Raw genomic sequence first — 20,024 nt, 5'->3', positions numbered from 1 at the left:
CATTGATTTTAAGCCTAAAGAAGGTCCGTAATACTAGCAAAGTCCAGTTCTTCGCTCTAAAGAAAAATCACACGCACGGGTAAGTTTTTAAGACTACGTATTTAATAGATCCGAATTATTCAAAAACCTTACAAAGAGGTAAAATAACACAGGGACAAGAAAATTATTTCAATTACCTTCACCAAAACATGAGAAAGCCCAATTTCTCTTCATTCCAAACTCAGAATGGAACGGAAAAGTTCCTTTTTTTCAAAAATGTTGCCAGAAAATGATTCTTCATGCAAACTTTTGACCCCATTTTACAGTTCATTGTTGACATATCTTGGGCAAAATCTTTGTCGTGTGCTATAAATGGAGGAATCACAAAAAGCAAATAATATCAGAAATCAAAACTTTCATCAAAATCAGACACTAATAAAAATCATCAAAACTAACAAGAATTATTTAGAAAATAGAGTGTCATAAACATGAGGTTTCTTAGCCTTTCATAATCAGGAAATTTACAGTTATTAATGAACAATCAAGAGACTTTGTGCCTTGCACATAGAACGACCAGTTTCGAATGACAAGCCATTTTCAAGTGCAATGGGTTTAACAGCCGAAACCGATCGTTTTATGCGAAATAAAGTGCGGAAGTCCCAAAGTCTCTTGATTGATATGATGGACACCACGTCATAGCTTCCAATTTCGATGTAATTCTAATTACTTCTTTCCACGCAGTTTAGACACTTTCGTCAATTTTCGGTCGTTGGCGATCAATCAATGTTGACATCCGCACCACTGAGCCAAAAGCCGCCTCACTCAATCCTTCGTTCTTCTGGGTTGAAAGGGAATCGACGCCGAAACACCAGTCTGTGTGGCTTGGGTGTCAGGGTGATACCGCTCTCCCCTTCGAGGACGTCATCCGTTGCCAAGTCGCCTGCGAGTGAAAGTCGGAATTCGTGGAGGATGGAGGCGCCGAAGAGCAGGAGCAGCATGTGGGCCAGCTCCTCACCCACGCACACGCGGCGACCTGCGGGGATGGAAGGAGCATGGAATAAAAAACTTACACCGCGGTCATTAGCACACGTCATACTCTCCCGCTATACAAGAATGGGAGTCTATCAGGATGCCATGGGGCTCCTTCTCGTTAGAAATTGTTTAATAATTAAGCCTCACAGTAAGCAGCAATAGTAAGGGCGTGTAATTATTCACCGCTCTCAGCACAAGCTATTAAGAGCAAAAATACTAAACAGAAACCATTGCGTACATAGACACATTTTCAAGTATGAGAATGGAATGATTAGAATAAGTGACATCAAAAAATCACACAATTATTCTCAAGTAAATACGTGCATTGAAACATTAATAAGTTGCTACCGATAAATGATGAAAATAGAATTAATCGAATGCGTAAGTAATGAGGAAGTGCTTTGATGAGTGGAAAAAAAGAGAAATCCTCTAAAAATCTTAAGGAAAAGACGGGGCAAATTAGTTTGCCACATTATGAGTTATGATAGCTTGATGAAAGAAATCTTAGAAGGAAAAGTGGAACGGAAGAAGGGCAAGGGACGGTCCCGAATGAGTTACCAAGGTCAGGTTATAAAGGATGTAAAAGAGGAGAATTACGATGCCAAGAAAAGGCTAGCGAATATGAGAGAAGAATGGAGAGCTGCTTCAAACCAATCTTAGGATTGATGATTAATGATGATGACCACTAAATATTTTTTAAAATATCATAAATTCTACACCTAAATAAAGCAATCGATTTTTTATTGTTTTATATGACTGGAAAATTAGGTATTACATTACTTGGTTGGGTCAACAAAAAACAATTATGCATTGAGTGGTACGGTTCACTGGAAAATATAGAATAGAAGAATCGCGTCTGGTTGAAACCGCGCGGGAAATGGGAAAATCGTAAAAAATTGACCAAGATATCTAAGCACCATAAATAAAAAGAACTGATACAAAGTCGAACGGTACATCAAGAGCAAATAATCTCCCAACAGAAAGAGGAGGCCTAACATGAAAGAACGTGAATTCAAAGAAAATACCTAAAATATTAAAAACTCTGGAAATTTTTCATTAAATCCTTGCAAATAGCTACAAATTGAAGTCTAAATCTTCTCTAACATGGTGGGCTGATACAAAGGAGGAGTTATAGGTAGTAAAATTTTCACTCTAACTTTAAATGCATAGCTACGATAAAATAGCTATCGAAAAAATGGCCAATAATATGAATATTGTTCTATCTCTTTAGTGAAGATATGAATACTTGGCTGATGTAAAGGATTGCAGCATAATTAATAGAAATATCCTGCAATAGGAGTATAAACATCGACAACCTCGGTGGTGGCGGGGTTAAATCCTTGCTGTTACACAAGAGGCCGCGGGTTCGAGTTCCACCTAGGTGACTTTCCCCTATTTAAGGTATGGTTATTCGTATACGTTAAATAGTAAATTACAACCTCAATGTAAAGGCCTAATGGGCTGTTATCGGTGATACAGGAATAAATAAATTTCTGAGATATGTAGCTTACAGTACGTTGGAAAGAGAAAAATTCAACCCTGACAAGTGATTTCGAATGGTTAGTTATCTGCTATGTAAACGTTTTCATTACTATACGATTTGTTACAGTTTTAATCCAGGTATATTTTCAAGCCGTATAAGTCACTACGGCATTTTTGGAATACAAAAACCTGTAACCACTATCTAAAAATCGTCTCAATTCTAAAACTCGTCACGATTCCACCACTTAAAATCGCCGGAAACTGATTCTATCGCTCTATAATGAGGGTTATTAAGATGGCACAAGCACAAGCAAATCTAAATAACAAACGTGGTAAATAGTCTGGCATTATATGTGAAGACATCCAAAAACATATCGGTAGGTTTTAGGAGTATCGATCTTGGTGTAAGATCGCAATACCCCGGGCGATGTTTTCCAAACAAATGAAGAAAACGATCTTATGCATCTTACAAACTACGGTAGTAGATAGCATAATGACTCGCACTGAATCAATTAAGTTACTATATAGGCAAGCGATGGGCACAACGAAAGACAGCCAACCAATATCGATACAAGAGCGCCTGTATAGATTAACTAAAAAGTCCTATATAAGTATTATAATTGCCAAGCAGTTTAGTAGCTCGACGATGTTCACGAGGTCAAAGACGCTATCGATCAACTGGGATAAAACATTCGTTTCGCAGATGGCAAGGATTTCACGAGGTGTCGGTATGAACTTACCTTGAAATTAATTTATTACTCGTAAGGTCAGTTTCTGGCACCACTTGTTTCTAAAGTGAAGCAATTCAGGGCAATAAAAGGATAGTAGACAAAAAGAAGGACGTTGATCAACGTATGCGATTGGCTTACAATACATGGGGAGAAATACTTTTTGTAAAAGAGAATTGAACTATGTAGGCATAGGAAGAAACTTTATTTTACAGCGGAATTTAATACAAAAAATGACTTCATATATCGAAAGAAATTGCCTTTGCTAGTTATCGGAGTAAGTAAAACATGATCATTAATGAGACCAAAAATAGAATGCTTTCAACTCCTACGAAGTTACCGTAAGTTCTACGGCTGCGTAGAAGTCTTCTTGTTGCCCGAAAAGTCAGGAATACTCAGGTGAGCAATATTTTCATAGAAACGTAAATTCATTTGCATAATTGTGAATAATTTTTTAACATAAATATTGAGTTCCCAGAGAGATTAAAATATTCTGCCATATCAAGAATCAGTACAAACGTCCAAGAAAAATTAATAAGCGTAAAATACACATCAAGGGTAAAGGAAAGCAGATTCAAAAGCTTAAGGAACTTGCGTTGTCCCTGAGATAGAGGAAACCCAATGCGAAATACAAGGTTAGATTTTTACTGGATAATGTAGTAGTAGAATATTTTCCTAAAACCATTAATTGTATTAAATGTGATTTTTATCAAAAATAAGATTTTATCTAAATCTGAATTACAATGGGAATATAATTTTTGATCTGTATTAAGGAAAGGAACTCAATACAGCATTAAGTTTAAAAATCCATGGATAATCGATCATTCACATGTGCATGATTTATCTTCGCGCTTTTACTAAGCATCACTCGCATACATTAATTTCTCTTCATAAGGACATTACTTGTTATTCGAAAAAGCATAATTTAAACAATATAACATTGAAATGACAAAGACAATTTGACTCACCGCTTTGGAAAGGCATAAAACTTTGGAATTTTCGGCAGTTGAAATTGCCATCCTCATCCAAGAAGCGTGTGGGATCAAAGACCTTTTCTGCCTTGGGACCCCACGTAGATTCGTCATTATGGAGTACCCACTGCAAAGGAACGATCATGGATCCTCGAGGAATGCGGTATCCACCAAGAGTGGTGTCCTTCAATATAAAACATCAAACATTGTCATCAATAGAGAAGGGGAAAAATTAATATATACAGTATTTACAACGACCGATTCCAATTCACAAATTTTGCAAAGAGAATGAGCAATTCTAAAACCCAAGCGTCTCCATTTATTTTCTCTAAATTTAGACAGATGATTTATTTTTCCGACTTCATTATTTTCAGACACATAACGTCAAACTAATTACAATAAATCCTAAATCATCATTTCGTCAACCAAAGGAAATGTTTTTGAATATTTCAGTACATATCGTGAAGACACACCATCATAGATGTCTTAGAAAATACTTTTCATGAAATTTCCATTTATTTTCTCTAAATTTAGACAGATGATTTATTTTTCCGACTTCATTATTTTCAGACACATAACGTCAAACTAATTACAATAAATCATAAATCGTCAATTCTTCAACCGAAGGAAATGTTTCTGAATATTTCAGTGCATATCGTGAGGACACACCATCATAGATGTCTTAGTAAATACTTTTCATGAAAATTTTGTAGTTAAACAACTCACAATCCAAATCTAAAATGCGTGAATGATTATCTCTCAACCACCTTGTTCGTTCATATTGATCTATCAAAATGCTGTTAAATTATCAACTTATGCTACTTGCATTGGACTAAATAAAAGTTTTGGAACCAGAAAAAGTTTGTGGAACACTCAGCCGGAAATTAAATATTGTACAAACTGCTCTCATCTCACAACAGTGATACAATCACTCATATTTGCCCAACTCCTATATCTTCGCCATTTCTTGACAACCATTTTACTTTTCATCCGGAAAACAACAAGAGCTATCACAAGGCACTTTTCGTCCACAAATAACCAACTGAGAATCACTCATCTAAATGAAGCACTGCTGAGTAACATAATCACATGCATATATTTATACGCCCATATGATATCTTCCAGAGCGATTAAATTTCACATTCCGTTGAAGTGCTATTTACATCTCAAATGGGAAGTATTTAGTTGCCTACATTTTTTTTTCAATGAAAACTAATATTTTCCAATTTATTCGGCATTTTTCTTCACTCTCAACCTCATTTTTGTCACCAGAGTCAAACTTTGATTGGGAACTAAGGCATGAGAAGTAACTTTACATTGAACACGTCACAAAATATATTGAATTCTTCCTTCGTGACGGGACCTACGCCCAGAGGCCACTTGGCCAACGCATTGGGATACATCTGGGGGGAATTGGTCGCATAAACCCCTCGCCGAAAACTCTGGAGATAAGAGAAGCCTGGATAGCGTCTCGATACCACGATAGGTAAAAAATTTTCATTGTCTTCCACTGCCATAAAAGACAAAATACGAAGTTTAACCCACTACTTATCAACCAGAAAAACCGATTAAACAATGCATTGCAATATTTTCACAAAATATCAAGGCACATAATTTAATGTTATTTTCCACATTAAATGATGTAGGTTCATATTCATTTTAAACCGATTCATCTGAAGACTCTCTCATATCAATGTAATCTGGCGTCGAAGATCAATCCCCAAATATATAAAACAGAAATTTTACCTAGAGCAAGACATATGCCACTCACCTTAAGCGCTCCGTGAGGGATCCCAAGGGGAACAACGGGACGTATTCGCTGTGTTTCAGAAATTGTAGCCTCCAAATAAGGAAGCGAGCCGGAATCACACATAGACACAGGTCGACGGAGTGACTCTCTCCCAAGAACGTTGTCCAACTCCTCTTGAATTTTGTTCTAAATGTGAGAAAATGGAGCAAAATGGTTTTTTTATTTCCAGAATGCATACAGATGATTAAAATTAAATTAAAACAGCAAGAAATGTTGCTACTTGCCAAAGGTTTTTGATCATCAATCACCTCTAAGCCTATGCATGCGGTAATACTTAAATATAAGCCATCCGAAAGGTTTTAGAATAAAAGGAATGGAACGGCACAGTAAGTTGTTTCATGAAAATTGTTATATTTTACGGCTAGTAAGTAATTCATCCATAGACCACAACTGTGCGTGAGACAAATATGAATTATTTTTCCCTATAATAAATTTGAACAAAAATTGAATGCAGTAGTCTCGCAGAATTTGTCATTATTCATGAGTTCACATGATAATGGGCGAATCATATTAACGGATATTTACGAGGGTACTTCTAAAGACTTAAATCATTAAAAAAAAATTGTTTTGATTACACGTTGAACAGTTTTCCTTTTTCGATACATACGATGACACTTATCGAAAAATCATTCACATATTTGTGCAACGATTTTGAAACGGATGCAAACTAATGAGATCTGATTCATGATCTAATCATTCAATAACCTTAAAATGATTCATTGAATAATGATTTCCATGGTTTGGGTCTCCCGTATATTTCTACACAGGGTTAAATTCTAATGACTCGAAAATGGACAGTTAAAAATTAATTAAAGACTTTTCAAAGGAACTGTCAAATAAAGAAACGATATTCAGTTCATATCCTAGGTAGTGCTGTTTAAGTTGTAACATATTGAAATCAATAATAATAATAAAAAATTACAAAATACGGAATTGTATACGACTATTCTTTTGCCTCATGGATTGTTAATAATTTACAATCTCTGAATGCGATTTAATACGTAAATATCATATCTATGTTTACTTATAGATTTTCCCCAGATCCCTATTAAAAATCCCTATAAAATTACCATTAAATCATCGTACTTATAGGTAATAACAGTAAATATATGCATAGATTTTGAGACATTTGATGACTGACCTGAACTAAAGGATGCACACCCACAAACAGCAGAAACCACCTCAAAGTGGCCAGTGTTGTGTCTAGTCCGGCACCAAATAAATCCGCCAACAAGTGATGTAATTGAGTGTCATTCGCCAGCTGACGGCTATCTTCAGAATAATCTTCGTATTCTCCGTCTTGTTTCCCGGCAAAATTCTGTGTCACATATGCGTCAATTGCGTCCTTAGCTCCTCTGCGCTTAGAATGGATTGCTTCTTCGTCAGAGATGTCCATCCCTTCGAATTCTTCCTCTTTTATTCCGGTCATACCAGACATATCGTTTCCTTCGGGTAGATCTTTACTCTCTAGATGCTCCAGTATAAATTTACGATATAAATCGTGAGTCTTCAATTTCCCCTCCATTAAATAATCCATTGTCTTTTTGTAGTAAGGAATAAACCTGTGGAAGAAATAGGAAAAGAAGTACGAGGAGATTAGCTTACTATTTTACTTCTACCATTCTCTATGGGAATATAAACATTTCGTTGCTGATAGTATACTTATTAGTATTTCATAATTCTGATGCTTGATGCGTTAGACGTAATAATCCTCATGAGGATCGATGGCGTATGAAATTCTAACCATGATGACAGATAAAATTTTGCTGAGAGTAAGAACAAGATTTTACTGATATTTTAACGTCCTGAATTTTTAGATTGGAAATTTTTTCTTATAATGGTGATTTATATTAAATCCACTTACGCCACAAAGAGAGTGCATTCTGCAACACTTTTGATCGATATGATTGAAGAAGATATAGAACTTGTATAGTCAATGAGGATTTAGCGAATGAAGTATGAAGACAACTAAAGGTCGAATGCATAATAGAAATCGTTTTCATTCAATATCACTGACGCCTGATTTAGCGATAGTAAATGAGATGAGTTAGAATATTAGATCAAGGTTCATGTGGAGTAAGGTTGAATATGTTTGCCATATTCACAAGACTAAGAATGCGCTTATAATTCACTGAATATCAAAATTACTAAGACTAATACTGAAAACTAATTTTAAAAAACAAAACTAAATAATTAGCCATATGACTTCGGTTTACTTATAATTAGAGATGCGTGAAAATCGCAAATGCGATAAATGCGATATAGATGCGATGTGCGCGAATAGATGCGACATAGATGCGATGTGCGCGAATAGATGCGACATAGATGCGATGACTCGACTTGTATGATATTTTTACGCTAATTTGCCTTTTCGACGGCATAATTCGTACATTTTGTGCCGAGCGAAATTTAAATGCTCCGCCGACACTCATCGCTTAAAGCATGAGAGCGACTGGCAAGCTGGTAGTTGGCTGGGACTCTACGTGGCCGCGAACTACAAGTGGGCGCGGGCAAGCTACACCTCCGCCACTATATGTTTTATTCCTTAATTTATTATTGTTCTACAACATAATTATTAAAATATTCTGTATTTTATCATATAACTGTGTTTCACTATAGTTTATCGTCATCCACCTCTTTATGAAAATGAAAAATAGAGGCTACAAAATGCGATAAACAGTTATTGAAAGTGCGATAAAATAAAAATGAAAGAGTGATTTTCACGTATCTCTACAGTTATAAATTCGCCAGAGTTTCAAATCACTGATCCACTATCTCAAATCATAGGCCGTATGTTGAAATTAATCCTAAATTAAATGATGGCCGATAACCTTTCGATACTAATTTCGCCGGGAACAGATGATAATATGCACTCAAAAGCTATTAGGGGCAAATATGCAAACCCATGACTCATCACAATGGAGCGAGGTAATGATGCTTGGCAACGGTATGAGACACAACACTTTTAACACCTCAAGAGATAACTTGACATTATTTCACTTTCACTACTCAGTCTGATAAACATTTCCCATTCCGTAAACGTACCATAGATGAAATAGCGAAAAAAATAATAGGGCTTTGAACTGAAAATAAACATGGACGACTTTTCTAGGAGACTGATAGTATCCTGGACAGTCGGCAACTTTATTGACATCCACGCTTGAGGTACACCGCACCATTCCAGGCGTTATGTTTCCTCACAGCATTGCAAAACATAGAGACGCGCATGAAAAATGTATAAGCTATGGCAAGAAGGGCGAAGAGTTGAATTAGGACTCTACGAATACTTCGCGCCAAATAAAGATTCAAGGAACCCATAAAGACGCTGTCCGTGCTAGTTCGAAATTGAGTATAGCAGGAGGGTGAAAATAGAAGACCGAATCTCGAAATATTCGCTGGAATTCAGTATCGATTCCGTTTTTTTTTTTTAAATTCGATGGTGCTATGTCTCAGATTTGTTTTGATGATGATGAAAACTAAAGATTAGGAAAGAAAACCTAGCTCGTGAAGCCTTAGGTTTCACTTAGATTAGTTTTCGACTATAGGGAATGAGTTTATAGCGCTGCAAGCTCGCTACAAGACTCCTAATCAACACAACTGGAATGAATGCCCGTTAAAGAGTATCGATATTACTAACACGCAAAAGGACAGTCGTATAAAGGATAAGTTTATAGAGTTACAAGGTTTTCATTTGCAGATTTCTTCTCAAACTAATCAATTGGTATAAAAACACTTCCCTTGCATAAACTTCGTTTTTTATGTCATACAATAACTTCAGAAGGCATTTATTTTTTACTTCTTAGCTAAGTCCGCGACTAATACTCTACTCGTGGAAAATACGAAACCGAAATAAACGACTGCAACAGAAGCTGCTACCCATAGTGAGTATGACTCACATTAAACTGTCATAACCGATAATATCTACAAAAATTGAGAATGGCTAGAAGAGATAATACTCACCGTAGATATCAATAAAATTTTTTGTGAGAAAAAATATCTGGAAAAGCAGAATCATTTGTTATTCCAAACATGATGATAACGTCCCCTAATTCCCAATGGTAAGCTAAATAAGATAACATGGTAACAGCAGTGAAACACTTGAAGAAAGAAAGCTTGAGAATTGTTTATTTTTCACGGCAATAGAGTAGTTATCCTGCTCTATAACTAAGAGCATGGGAATAAATGAACATGACGTTTTAGTTACGGATGAAATTAACTTGATTATCAACTAGTTTTAGATTATCTACTGGTGTTTTCCAAAAAATGAGTTAATCAATTTGTTTACATTCAGCCATGAAATGCGTTCAGCGGTGAAATAACCCTTTCACTACCTAACTCACTCGGTAATTCTATATGGATAGATGAGGGTTGTGCTCACCACAAACTAAGGTACAGGTATCAGGGGTGTCAGTTTCATACCCTGAGCCACCTCGCAATCAAAGAAATTGTTTAGGGGTGCTCCAAGGGGTTTTCGTTGCTCAAAGTGGGATATTAATAATTCTTTTTTAAAAATGCACCAAAATAATAATAAAATATTAGTCATTACGATTCGGCAGTATCTTAAGCATGGTTTATACCTTGATCATCCTTACGATAAGACACGCTCCAATCAAGGCATGTTGCCAAGAGCCTATCCCTACTTTCTTCTCACCTCTCCATTTCTCTAATGTCAATTATGGATCCGCCGCTTTTGAATGACAGTTTGAGACAATAGTAGGAGGTTTTTGCAGTTTTAATTGAAGTTTCCGGCAGTTTTTGGAAACTTACCAAAATCAATAATACCAAATTGCATTACTTAAATGTGACGAAGCAATCATTGTGGTGATCTGAGCTGTCTTAAACAGCTAGTAAAAATGTGTTTAAATTTTCTCATTCCTTTGGTCTCAGGATTGATGTGACTTTATGATTCCTGAAAGATCATAAACATTTTTTAGAGAAGTTCAGGAAATAGCAGGCCATTTGAACCAAAACGAAAGATATGATGTTTTCCGGAAGGAAATGATGTGCAAAAAGTTTTCTTCTTGCAGATGATAATATGCACAACTCTTCACTCCTTAAGTCCATAGCAGAGTGAGCTGCCGAATTGTAGGAGATGGAACCATTCACCTAGTGTACAACTCGAGAAGAATTTCTGAAACACTACGAGTTTTGTTTAAAAAATGGATACGTAATTCATCACCTGCTTACAAAACTAACTCTTGATTTTGCTAGTTAACATCTCGCAAGTAACGCGGGCAAAGGAATAAAACGTCTTCTCCTCCAAATAGCACAGCTACTACAAATTTTCGCAGATTTAACTTATTCAACTATATTTTCCCCTCAGAAATACCCTAAAAATTAAAAATAACGAGCACAGGAGTGGAATTGTAGCAAAATGAAAATGATAGCTGCAGAAAGATACCAAATGTAATAACTTAAACACCCACACTCAATGATTGCCATCCTTACAAGCAGCAATCATCGCAAAATGAGAAATGCTTCCTGATTGTGGGTTCCTATACATATGTAAATGCCAAGATAGCATTTTACGAAGAGGCATTCGAAAAAACGAAAACTTTTCATTAAAAAGCATTGACAGCGTACGTTTAATTTCTGGTTTTGAAAATCATATTTCCATTCATGATAAATCGTGAAATGGTCAAACATACACGATAGACTTACAAGTATAAACGTTTTTCTGAGAGTAACGATCGTCAAGAAATCGAATGAAGCTGAGGTAATATCACGATGGCAATTAGCACAACGGCGTAAATAGTGAAGATATCAGAAACAAATATTTACCGGACAGGATAATTTCTGCTAACTGAAGTTGGAAACGGTGATGGAAAATGTTGGTAGAAATCTTTTTTTCGAGCATTCGATTTATAATCGAAGTGAAAAGTTAGAATTTTCAACCAAAATCGATATTTAAACGAAATTATCGATTCATTGAAAAATTCGACGGTTATTTTTTAAATACAGTTCGTAAAAAAAGGAGTATTATTCATTCTAAAAATACTGAAAAAACGCATTAGAGCAGCAGAGAAAAAAAAGAAAAATGTACTCAGAATGCATGACTGAATTATTAGTGGTAAACATTTTAAAAATGAACGCGCATTAAAGTTTTCGTATTACCGCATGGAACCATTCGGCTCCATTAAAATGTTTTAGATAGATCAACTTAATGAGATGCTTTCTTGATGATCGAGGGCGCTCCTTTCCAATTATTACGGGCCTTATATAAAAGCCCATCATTCGGGAGGATTACGTTATCATAGGTAAGTAGTGACGCTGCTGAGATCAAACGGAAGTGTCAACACCGAAGTTGAAAAACCAAGTTACTAAAGCAGGCTTCCTAAAATGTATTAATATCGGAGTGAATAACCTTCAGAATGATTTTAAGATTGTAGTTCCCAATACTACAAGCTAAAACTATTTAAAAAAGATAAAGAAAACGATATAAGCTAGTGATAAAAAAGCAATGGCGCACAAAAAAAAAAAGAAAAAAGGTTAAAATTATCTTGCCCTACAGAGAACCAATAATATTCGCACTCTTTCAATCCTTCCAATATCAATATAAATAAATGAAAACAATCCTATAAAACAATTTTACTATCAAGAGATTTCACGATTTTAAGGCATTCTAACCCCACAGCCAATTCCACAAATACTTATTTATATTACCATCATTTACTACGCAGGTATGGAACTACGAGCAGGTCTCTGTGGCTCTACATTTTCTCTAAGTACGTATGATGTTAGATGAAGTTATTTTATTCAAAAATAAAAGATAAATCAATAAAACTCAGGCTAATACTTTTAAATATCCGTAAATTTGAATATCATATATTTTTAAAATGCTGCTTTAATAAAAATTATTTTATGTTAAAAAAAATCGAGTTGGGTGGTTTAGGAGTACATTCCATTAACGGGTGTATTTATCTCTAAAGTTTAAAACACCACTCATGTTCAAATAACCCGCCGATAAAGTACATAGCTTAGATAATTTTACAAATATAATACAATAAAATTTTTTTAAATCCAAATAGCTATTATTTATCATAAAAAATCACATCGTCATCTCCCACCCATTGTGTGTTTTGCAATTCCTCGATATATTTAATATTTCATACATGTCCATTTTTTCTTTGCGCTGATGTGTGTAAATCAGTGTATTGAATACCCTTTCGTTTTAAAGGGTTTTCATGCAAAGGCGTGATACAGGATTAATTATTGATGGCAGATAGTAATTTCTTTAATAGAAAGGTTCCGGAATTATTTACTTTTACATTTTACATAAATTTCATGATAAAAGTTAATGCCAGCAGATGTTTCCATTTTTTCTCACAATTATCCTTTTCTTCAGGCAAGATGCGAAAGAACTCATTCACGCACAATAGATGTTTAGAACATGATGAATAGATTAAAAATTTCCTATTAATTCCATTTATCATTTCCACACATTTCTGTATCGTTAACATGTAATAGTTAAACTCTTTCAAATATCAACTAAGGCAAAACACAAAATATAAATAAATTATTGACCAGGGAATTGCAATGTTTTATTGTGTACCGAAAATCCCACTCACCTACACTCGATATTCTACTTTTGCACTGCCGAACTTGGGGGCTTCACCTTTGCACATCGGGAGGAAGAAAGCATAGGCAGTGATTGTCTAACAATAAGAAAACTGGTTACGGAGATATTTTTCCTTCCAATATCATTTGGATTTAACCATCATTTGGATTTCCGGTATTCAGCCTTATTCACCTATTATGCAATCCAGTGAGTGACAACTGCCTAGATAGCTCCAAAGGGAACCCAATAAATGTGGTAAAACGATAACCCTACGAGAATCAAACTGCACCAAGACCATTGAATAATTACAGATATATTTTGATTATTTCCACTGGCATATGTATTATGCTCATTACAGTAAGTTTATTATGATAAAAAAACTTAGCTTATGCCACAAAAATTAAATAACAACGGAAAAGTTTCCTAAAACGATCTTGTAGGCATAGTTTTTCTGTAGGCAAATAATATTATAGTACATGATAATGTTTATCCATAACACATACTTCAGTTTTGTTCTAATATAATTGGAGTGATAGAAAATTTAGAATTAAAGATGAAAATTTAGAAATTACGATGATTTAGACATGATGACAATCAACCAAAAAATATAGATCATAAAAATGAAGTATACATTTCATTTCATTTATCTCTGTCACACTACAAAGAAACTAACATTGAAGTAAGTGATATATCATATAAAATTACTTATATAAAGTGAATATTACTAGTGCTTATAATTCATATTTCTAATGATCAAAAAATACAAAATTATAAGTGCAATTTAAAGTCTTTCTATTTCAGACCTTCACATAACTGCGTCAGTACGCGCTGAAGGCTTACCCGAGCGGGCAATATATCTGCTAATTTGATTACTTAATTATAGCATGTTTAGATTTCCAAACGGTCAAAATAGTTAGCCAGATGGTAATGAGCGATAATCAACAAATTTCGAGGGAATGTGTGCGCTTTATTAAAGCCAATACGATGCTTTGCGGTACCTCACAGCGTCGTGCCACAACAAAATTGTTGCTCCACTTCAAGGACACAGCTACACGCTCAGAATGAATCCCCTTAAAATACTTCGTTACGTCCTGTCACAGTTTTACCCATCTACTACTAATACTACGTGAACTAAATATGTATATATACATATATATATATTTAGTTCACGTAGTCTTATCAATATCATCTTCTCTTCTCTTGGCTTCGCCCGGTTTAGGTTACTCATATACAATGGGTAAAGCTGCGACAGGATGTAACGAAGTATTTTAGATGAGGTACGGAGGAGATAGAAGGTATGGATGGAAAGAGCACTTAGCGGGGATGGGATGTTGAAAACCGTGTTAGAGGGAAGAATGTTAGGTAAACATGGGAGAGAAGGAAAAGAATACGATTTTTAGATGGAATGAACGGTAGTAGTTCTTATTGTGCATTGAAGAGGGAAGTGCATAATGTAATGGGAGGCACCCGGAATTCTTCTTCAGCATTCCATGGAAACCTACCTTAATCGGTAGAATACTTTAATAATAAATGTATATATAATGAAATACTCATTTATTTATTTAACTGAAAGAGTAGAAGGTATAATGACAAATTTCATAAATAGGTTGTTGTATTTAAACTTAAATCAATCATAAACTCATGCAATAAAATTGAAAAATAGAAATAAAGTAATATGATCTGCTAAGAACTGGGTATAATTTTCTCGATTGTTTCCACATGTTTAGTTTCTCGCGCTTCTCATCCTTCACCTTTACAGAATATAATTCAATTAGACAATTTCAGTGGGAAATTATTCATCTGATGAATCATCGACTTAGAAATCCAAAAGTAATCCTATTTTAGTTAAACTTATTTCAACAGCATATCATCTCTTCTACTGCTCTATCATTTTCACAACATTTATTTAATATTTCAGAATTATTCAGGAATACTTTTTCTTCGAATACAAATTAAAAACACCACTCCTCATAACTAAAGGAGATTTAATTGTACAGCTAAATTGCTTTCTTGAAGTATCAACCTCACCCTTTTACTAGAGAGTGGGCACCAACTGCACAAAACCGATTGCTAGAGGGTGTGCGAGGCGTACTGGCACTCGGGGACCCAATGGACCTTGGGTGATAGAGGCCTTGAGTAACTGGTTTTAAATAAAACAGGGCGTAAAATAAGCATGTGTACCGTCACCGAGGCTATGCAATAATTTTACGACTTAAGGCGCGATGCTTCTCGACGGCGCATGGCAGAAAGCTGGATAGCCTGAAAGCGGCCTACAGCTCTTAAATTTGGCGTGCTAAGTTCGATGGCAGGGTAAATACGCGCATGTGGCTTCGATTGCGTGCCTTTGCTGGTTGATAGCCGATAGATTTCATTCAGCTAAGTGATACTGAAATTAATTTGAAACTGAAGGAAAAGGAAAGTGAAATACGAATTGATTCCAATGGATACACCAAAGTGAATATTTTGAAAGGTATTTATTCAAAGTGAATATTTTCTTTGCCATTTCCCAGTTTTCTTCATCCACAGTCATTGAAATATAATCTTAACCTCCATAATTACTACATTTTTAGTACTATGCATAAATATCCACCGTGACTGGGGCTTGCATTGACATCAATAGTTTTCTGTGATATTGCGTATTGTATTTTTATGTTAGATAAAGTTATAAAAAGACTGTGGTTAAAAATTCTGATTTTTAAAAGGGTAAGAATTTTGAAGGGATACCCTAACTCTAATAACACCAACGAGTCCATGAAAGTACACCGCGGAAAAGTAGACTCTATTCAAAAGTAGCTAGGTAAACTCATCAAGGAGACGCATCACTTCCATTTATAATTTTTTATGAAACATAAGCTTTGCACTTGCAAGTATCAAAATGAAATATTTAGAGCATAATTACACCGTATTTAACTATTTTCTCAATCAAAAATATGAAATCTTAGCCTCAGCTATATCTCAAATTAAAAAAAAATGTTAACGTGAAGGAAGTATGTTCGTAAATTCTGTTTTCCCTGAAAATTTCAAAGATATAGCACTGAATTAAAAACAAGCTACTTTGAACGCAGAAAAGCGCCCGGGAGCAAAGTTATATACGTACACCAAGGATGAAGTTCGCCATGACAAAAAATTTGGCATAATCGCTTCTACTCTTTGTTTGGTAAACCCCTTCCTAAATTTCACTCTGAGATGATGGCTTGGTGATGTAATTGGCTAACACGCCTGACCGGCAATCGGCCATTTCCGGTTACGCCAAACATGGCGAACTTCCTCCTTGGTGTGCATACAATAATATAGCTCAAATTTCAACGAGCAAGACGAAAATCAAAATACGACCGGTTGAGTGGCATTGATGTGCATCCTCTTAAATCTTTCCACTAATCGTAACGTGCAAATACGGTGAGGATATACCTGAGAAACGGCAGAAAGTTCAAGGGACCGGCCACTCCGATTAGCTTGGTTCCCTCCTCCTGAAGAGACTGCAGCCACTTCCATGTTTGGTCATGCCGCGACCAGGTCTTCCCGAACACAAGGTCACTCATGAGATTGCCGATCCCGTGAAGTAGTTCAGGCAGCGGGTTTAACCCCACCCCTACACTCTCGTCGCCGTGCTCCTTACCCTCCATCTGCTCTTGGAAACCCTATCATAACAGCAATCATTCGGGAGGAAGTGGGAAAGAAAGAGAGGGAGAGAAAATTATTCAAGGACAGCTGGTACTGGAGAGGAAGCGTTTACCCCACTGCGCAATCTTCACGGATACTGGAGGTTATCAAACTGAGAAATCAGATGTTAACTGAAATTGGAGCGATTGCAAGCAAAATGCTTCCAAGAATTCATTTCGTCCCGCTCAAGGGCAGTGATGCAAGATCAGTCGGAAACCAATTACCTTAAGTTCTTATCCAGCCATACTGCTCATCTCTAACATGTACCCAGACGCTGATTCAAGCGCTTTGGTAAATGAGTAACGTCAGAGATTCCATTTTATTTTTGCAAAAAACCAACAACGATGAACATAATTACACTTACTCTTTGTTGCTACATGGCATTACATTTATTCAAACACATACTTTGAGCTTTTTCAAATGCTTTAAAATGAGATTGTTTCCTTGGTACTTATTGTATTTCCCTTCTCATTTGCCATGAGTACAAATCACAGTAAAAACACACATCAAATGAAATTACATTAACATCAATTTCTTTGCATCGCTAAGCTCTATGTCACACTGAATAAATCCATTATTTTTTTCGCTCAAGAATGTACTTCATAATGATTAAGACGTCTACAAAATGAAGTCGATAAATATAGAGCGCGAATTGTAAAATAAAGTCATGATAAGATTTGATCAATAAAAGTTTTTTCTAGGCGGAAAATTATAGCGCGAGTCCTCAAACTAAATATTATTTCTTCTAGGCTAGAGTAAAAAATTGGATACGGAGAAAACAAACCCAATTATTTGAAGTCGAGTGAATCAACTCGAACCAAGCATATTACGATTTAATTTGGCAGTAGACTGATGGCGCTGTTAGCAAAATTTCCAGGGCGCCATCCGTACTATCACACTCATATTGTTCGCCCAAATTCTCCATATTTCTCAAACTTTTCTCTATTTTGATAAGATATAATTATGGAAATTCAATTCATTCAGTCTTGTTAGAAATATAAATATCCTACTAGAATGTTAACTGTCATTATATTTCCAAATGGGTTTGATTACACTGAAAAATTGGTAAATGTTTTTGGTATATAGATAGTAAATGCTCTGATATAAATACATATTAAGCGACAGTTCAACTCTGTCCCTATAGATATACACATGCTTCTGCGTTCAAATTTTAAAAATAATGAAACAGCGTATAGCACGCAATTGCAAAGTAGCACTCTGCCAAGCAATATTTAACCGATTATCATAGTTTAAAGTGCATTCCACTGATAGCCTAATTAGAAATTGACGTACTGTGGGAAGAATTCAACTAATCATAATGAAACATCTCTCATGGAGTAGAAATTTCGTTCCAAAAGAAAAAATAATAACAACGAGTCAACTGGTAGCATTTCCCAAGTAAACAGCTAATGCTTACCTTTCATAGGTAATTTAGGAACTGACCTATGTTGCATGAGTATTGAAAAATGATTATGGAGACAAATTCGCTAGGAATTACCGTTGTGGTTAGAGTTTAACTCGAGTGTTTTAATCACAAGATATGTCATTCTGTTCTTAGCCAAAATCGGGCGACAAATAAACCACAGTCCTGTTTCCATAAAAATAACAATAATTCTAAATATTCGAAAATATATATTATCCGCACTCACACAATCTCTACTCAGCATATTGGGAGAAAGTGAAGGTGAAGAGACCGCATACTTCTGTTTATCTCCCATACAAACCCATTTTTCTTGAACAAATATTCACGAGACAGCGTTTGACCGCCGATTTAACCGGTACTTTCTCTTTTACCTGGATGCACTCCTTCACGGCGACCATTATTCGCCTCTCGAGCGCGTCCCTACGAGGACCTGGGAAGCGCACCATTCCGAGAGTCTTGAGGAAGCTCGAGGCAAATCTTCGAGACGTCTTCCATCTCTCTCCCTCCGCGCAGATGATTCCTGAAGGTGAAGAGAGAGAAAGAGAGAGAAGTGTGCATACGTCAATCAGCTGGCTATATGCGTCTTCAAGGACGAGAGAGTCATGCACTAAGAGAATGGGGGAGAGAGAGATAGAGACAGGGAGAGAGACCTAACTCTCAAGGGCATCATCGCATTGCAATGAAGATCCTACTCACTTGTATTTATTTTTTTGCGCCATTGAATATGAGAAACATCAATAAAAGTAAACGAGATGTTGGCAATAAAAATGTATGAAAAGCTGCAAAAAATTATTATTCTCGTCGGAAATGATATGTAATAAGGCAGCAATGATATGAAAAATGACTTCGAGCGTTCTCGATGTGCCCACGCCTTTTTATGAATTATGACTGAGCAGTCTCCGAGAGATGCATCCATCATTCCTCTCGCACATGCATTGTTGAAGGCTTGCGACGTTGCAATCAGTCGTTTTCTCAATACTCCAAGACCGAGGTCTCCCGTTGAGTAAAGAAAATGAAAACAACCACAAGATGAAAATATATTAATGGACATGCAGGGAGTTTCACGTTTAGAGAGTTTCCTGCAAAACATAACCTGACGACGATACCATCATAATCGACGTGCATCTAACTGTGCGCTAGTAGCACACAGATAATAACACACATTTAACCTGGGAGTAGAATTTTACTGAAACGCGCTAATACAATTAATCACTACAACTTTTCTAAAACTGCTATGCCAGTCATAATGGTCCTGTGGAGAGTGAAGAGTTCTGATTGATTCCTAGCAGGATTCAGTGTCTATAGTATGAATTAGCTCGACTGGGCCATCCTGCCTCTATGGCCAACGTGCCCCGGTCTCATTATATCATCTCATCTCTTA

General features: G+C 35.8%; 1 protein-coding gene across 1 annotated transcript in view; it reads right to left on the bottom strand.

The window, feature by feature from the left end:
• Positions 1-80: 80 nt before the first annotated feature.
• The window catches only part of LOC124159026 (cytochrome P450 306a1), an 80,078-nt gene continuing 60,134 nt past the window's right edge, over positions 81-20,024 (bottom strand). Inside the window, exons 3-8 of the mRNA XM_046534513.1 lie at positions 19,015-19,163; positions 16,969-17,198; positions 7,144-7,564; positions 5,964-6,128; positions 4,190-4,376; positions 81-1,012 (exon numbers count right to left, since the gene is read on the bottom strand). Of these exons, the coding sequence (XP_046390469.1) occupies positions 798-1,012; positions 4,190-4,376; positions 5,964-6,128; positions 7,144-7,564; positions 16,969-17,198; positions 19,015-19,163 (1,367 nt within the window). The 3' untranslated portion in view covers positions 81-797. The remainder of the gene's footprint in view (positions 1,013-4,189; positions 4,377-5,963; positions 6,129-7,143; positions 7,565-16,968; positions 17,199-19,014; positions 19,164-20,024) is intronic.

This window comes from Ischnura elegans, chromosome 5 (genome assembly GCF_921293095.1).
Source record: "Ischnura elegans chromosome 5, ioIscEleg1.1, whole genome shotgun sequence".
NCBI classification, from domain to species: Eukaryota; Metazoa; Arthropoda; class Insecta; order Odonata; family Coenagrionidae; genus Ischnura; species Ischnura elegans.
The sequence above is the reverse complement of the archived record's forward strand: the minus strand, read 5'-3'. Positions and strand labels throughout refer to the sequence as shown.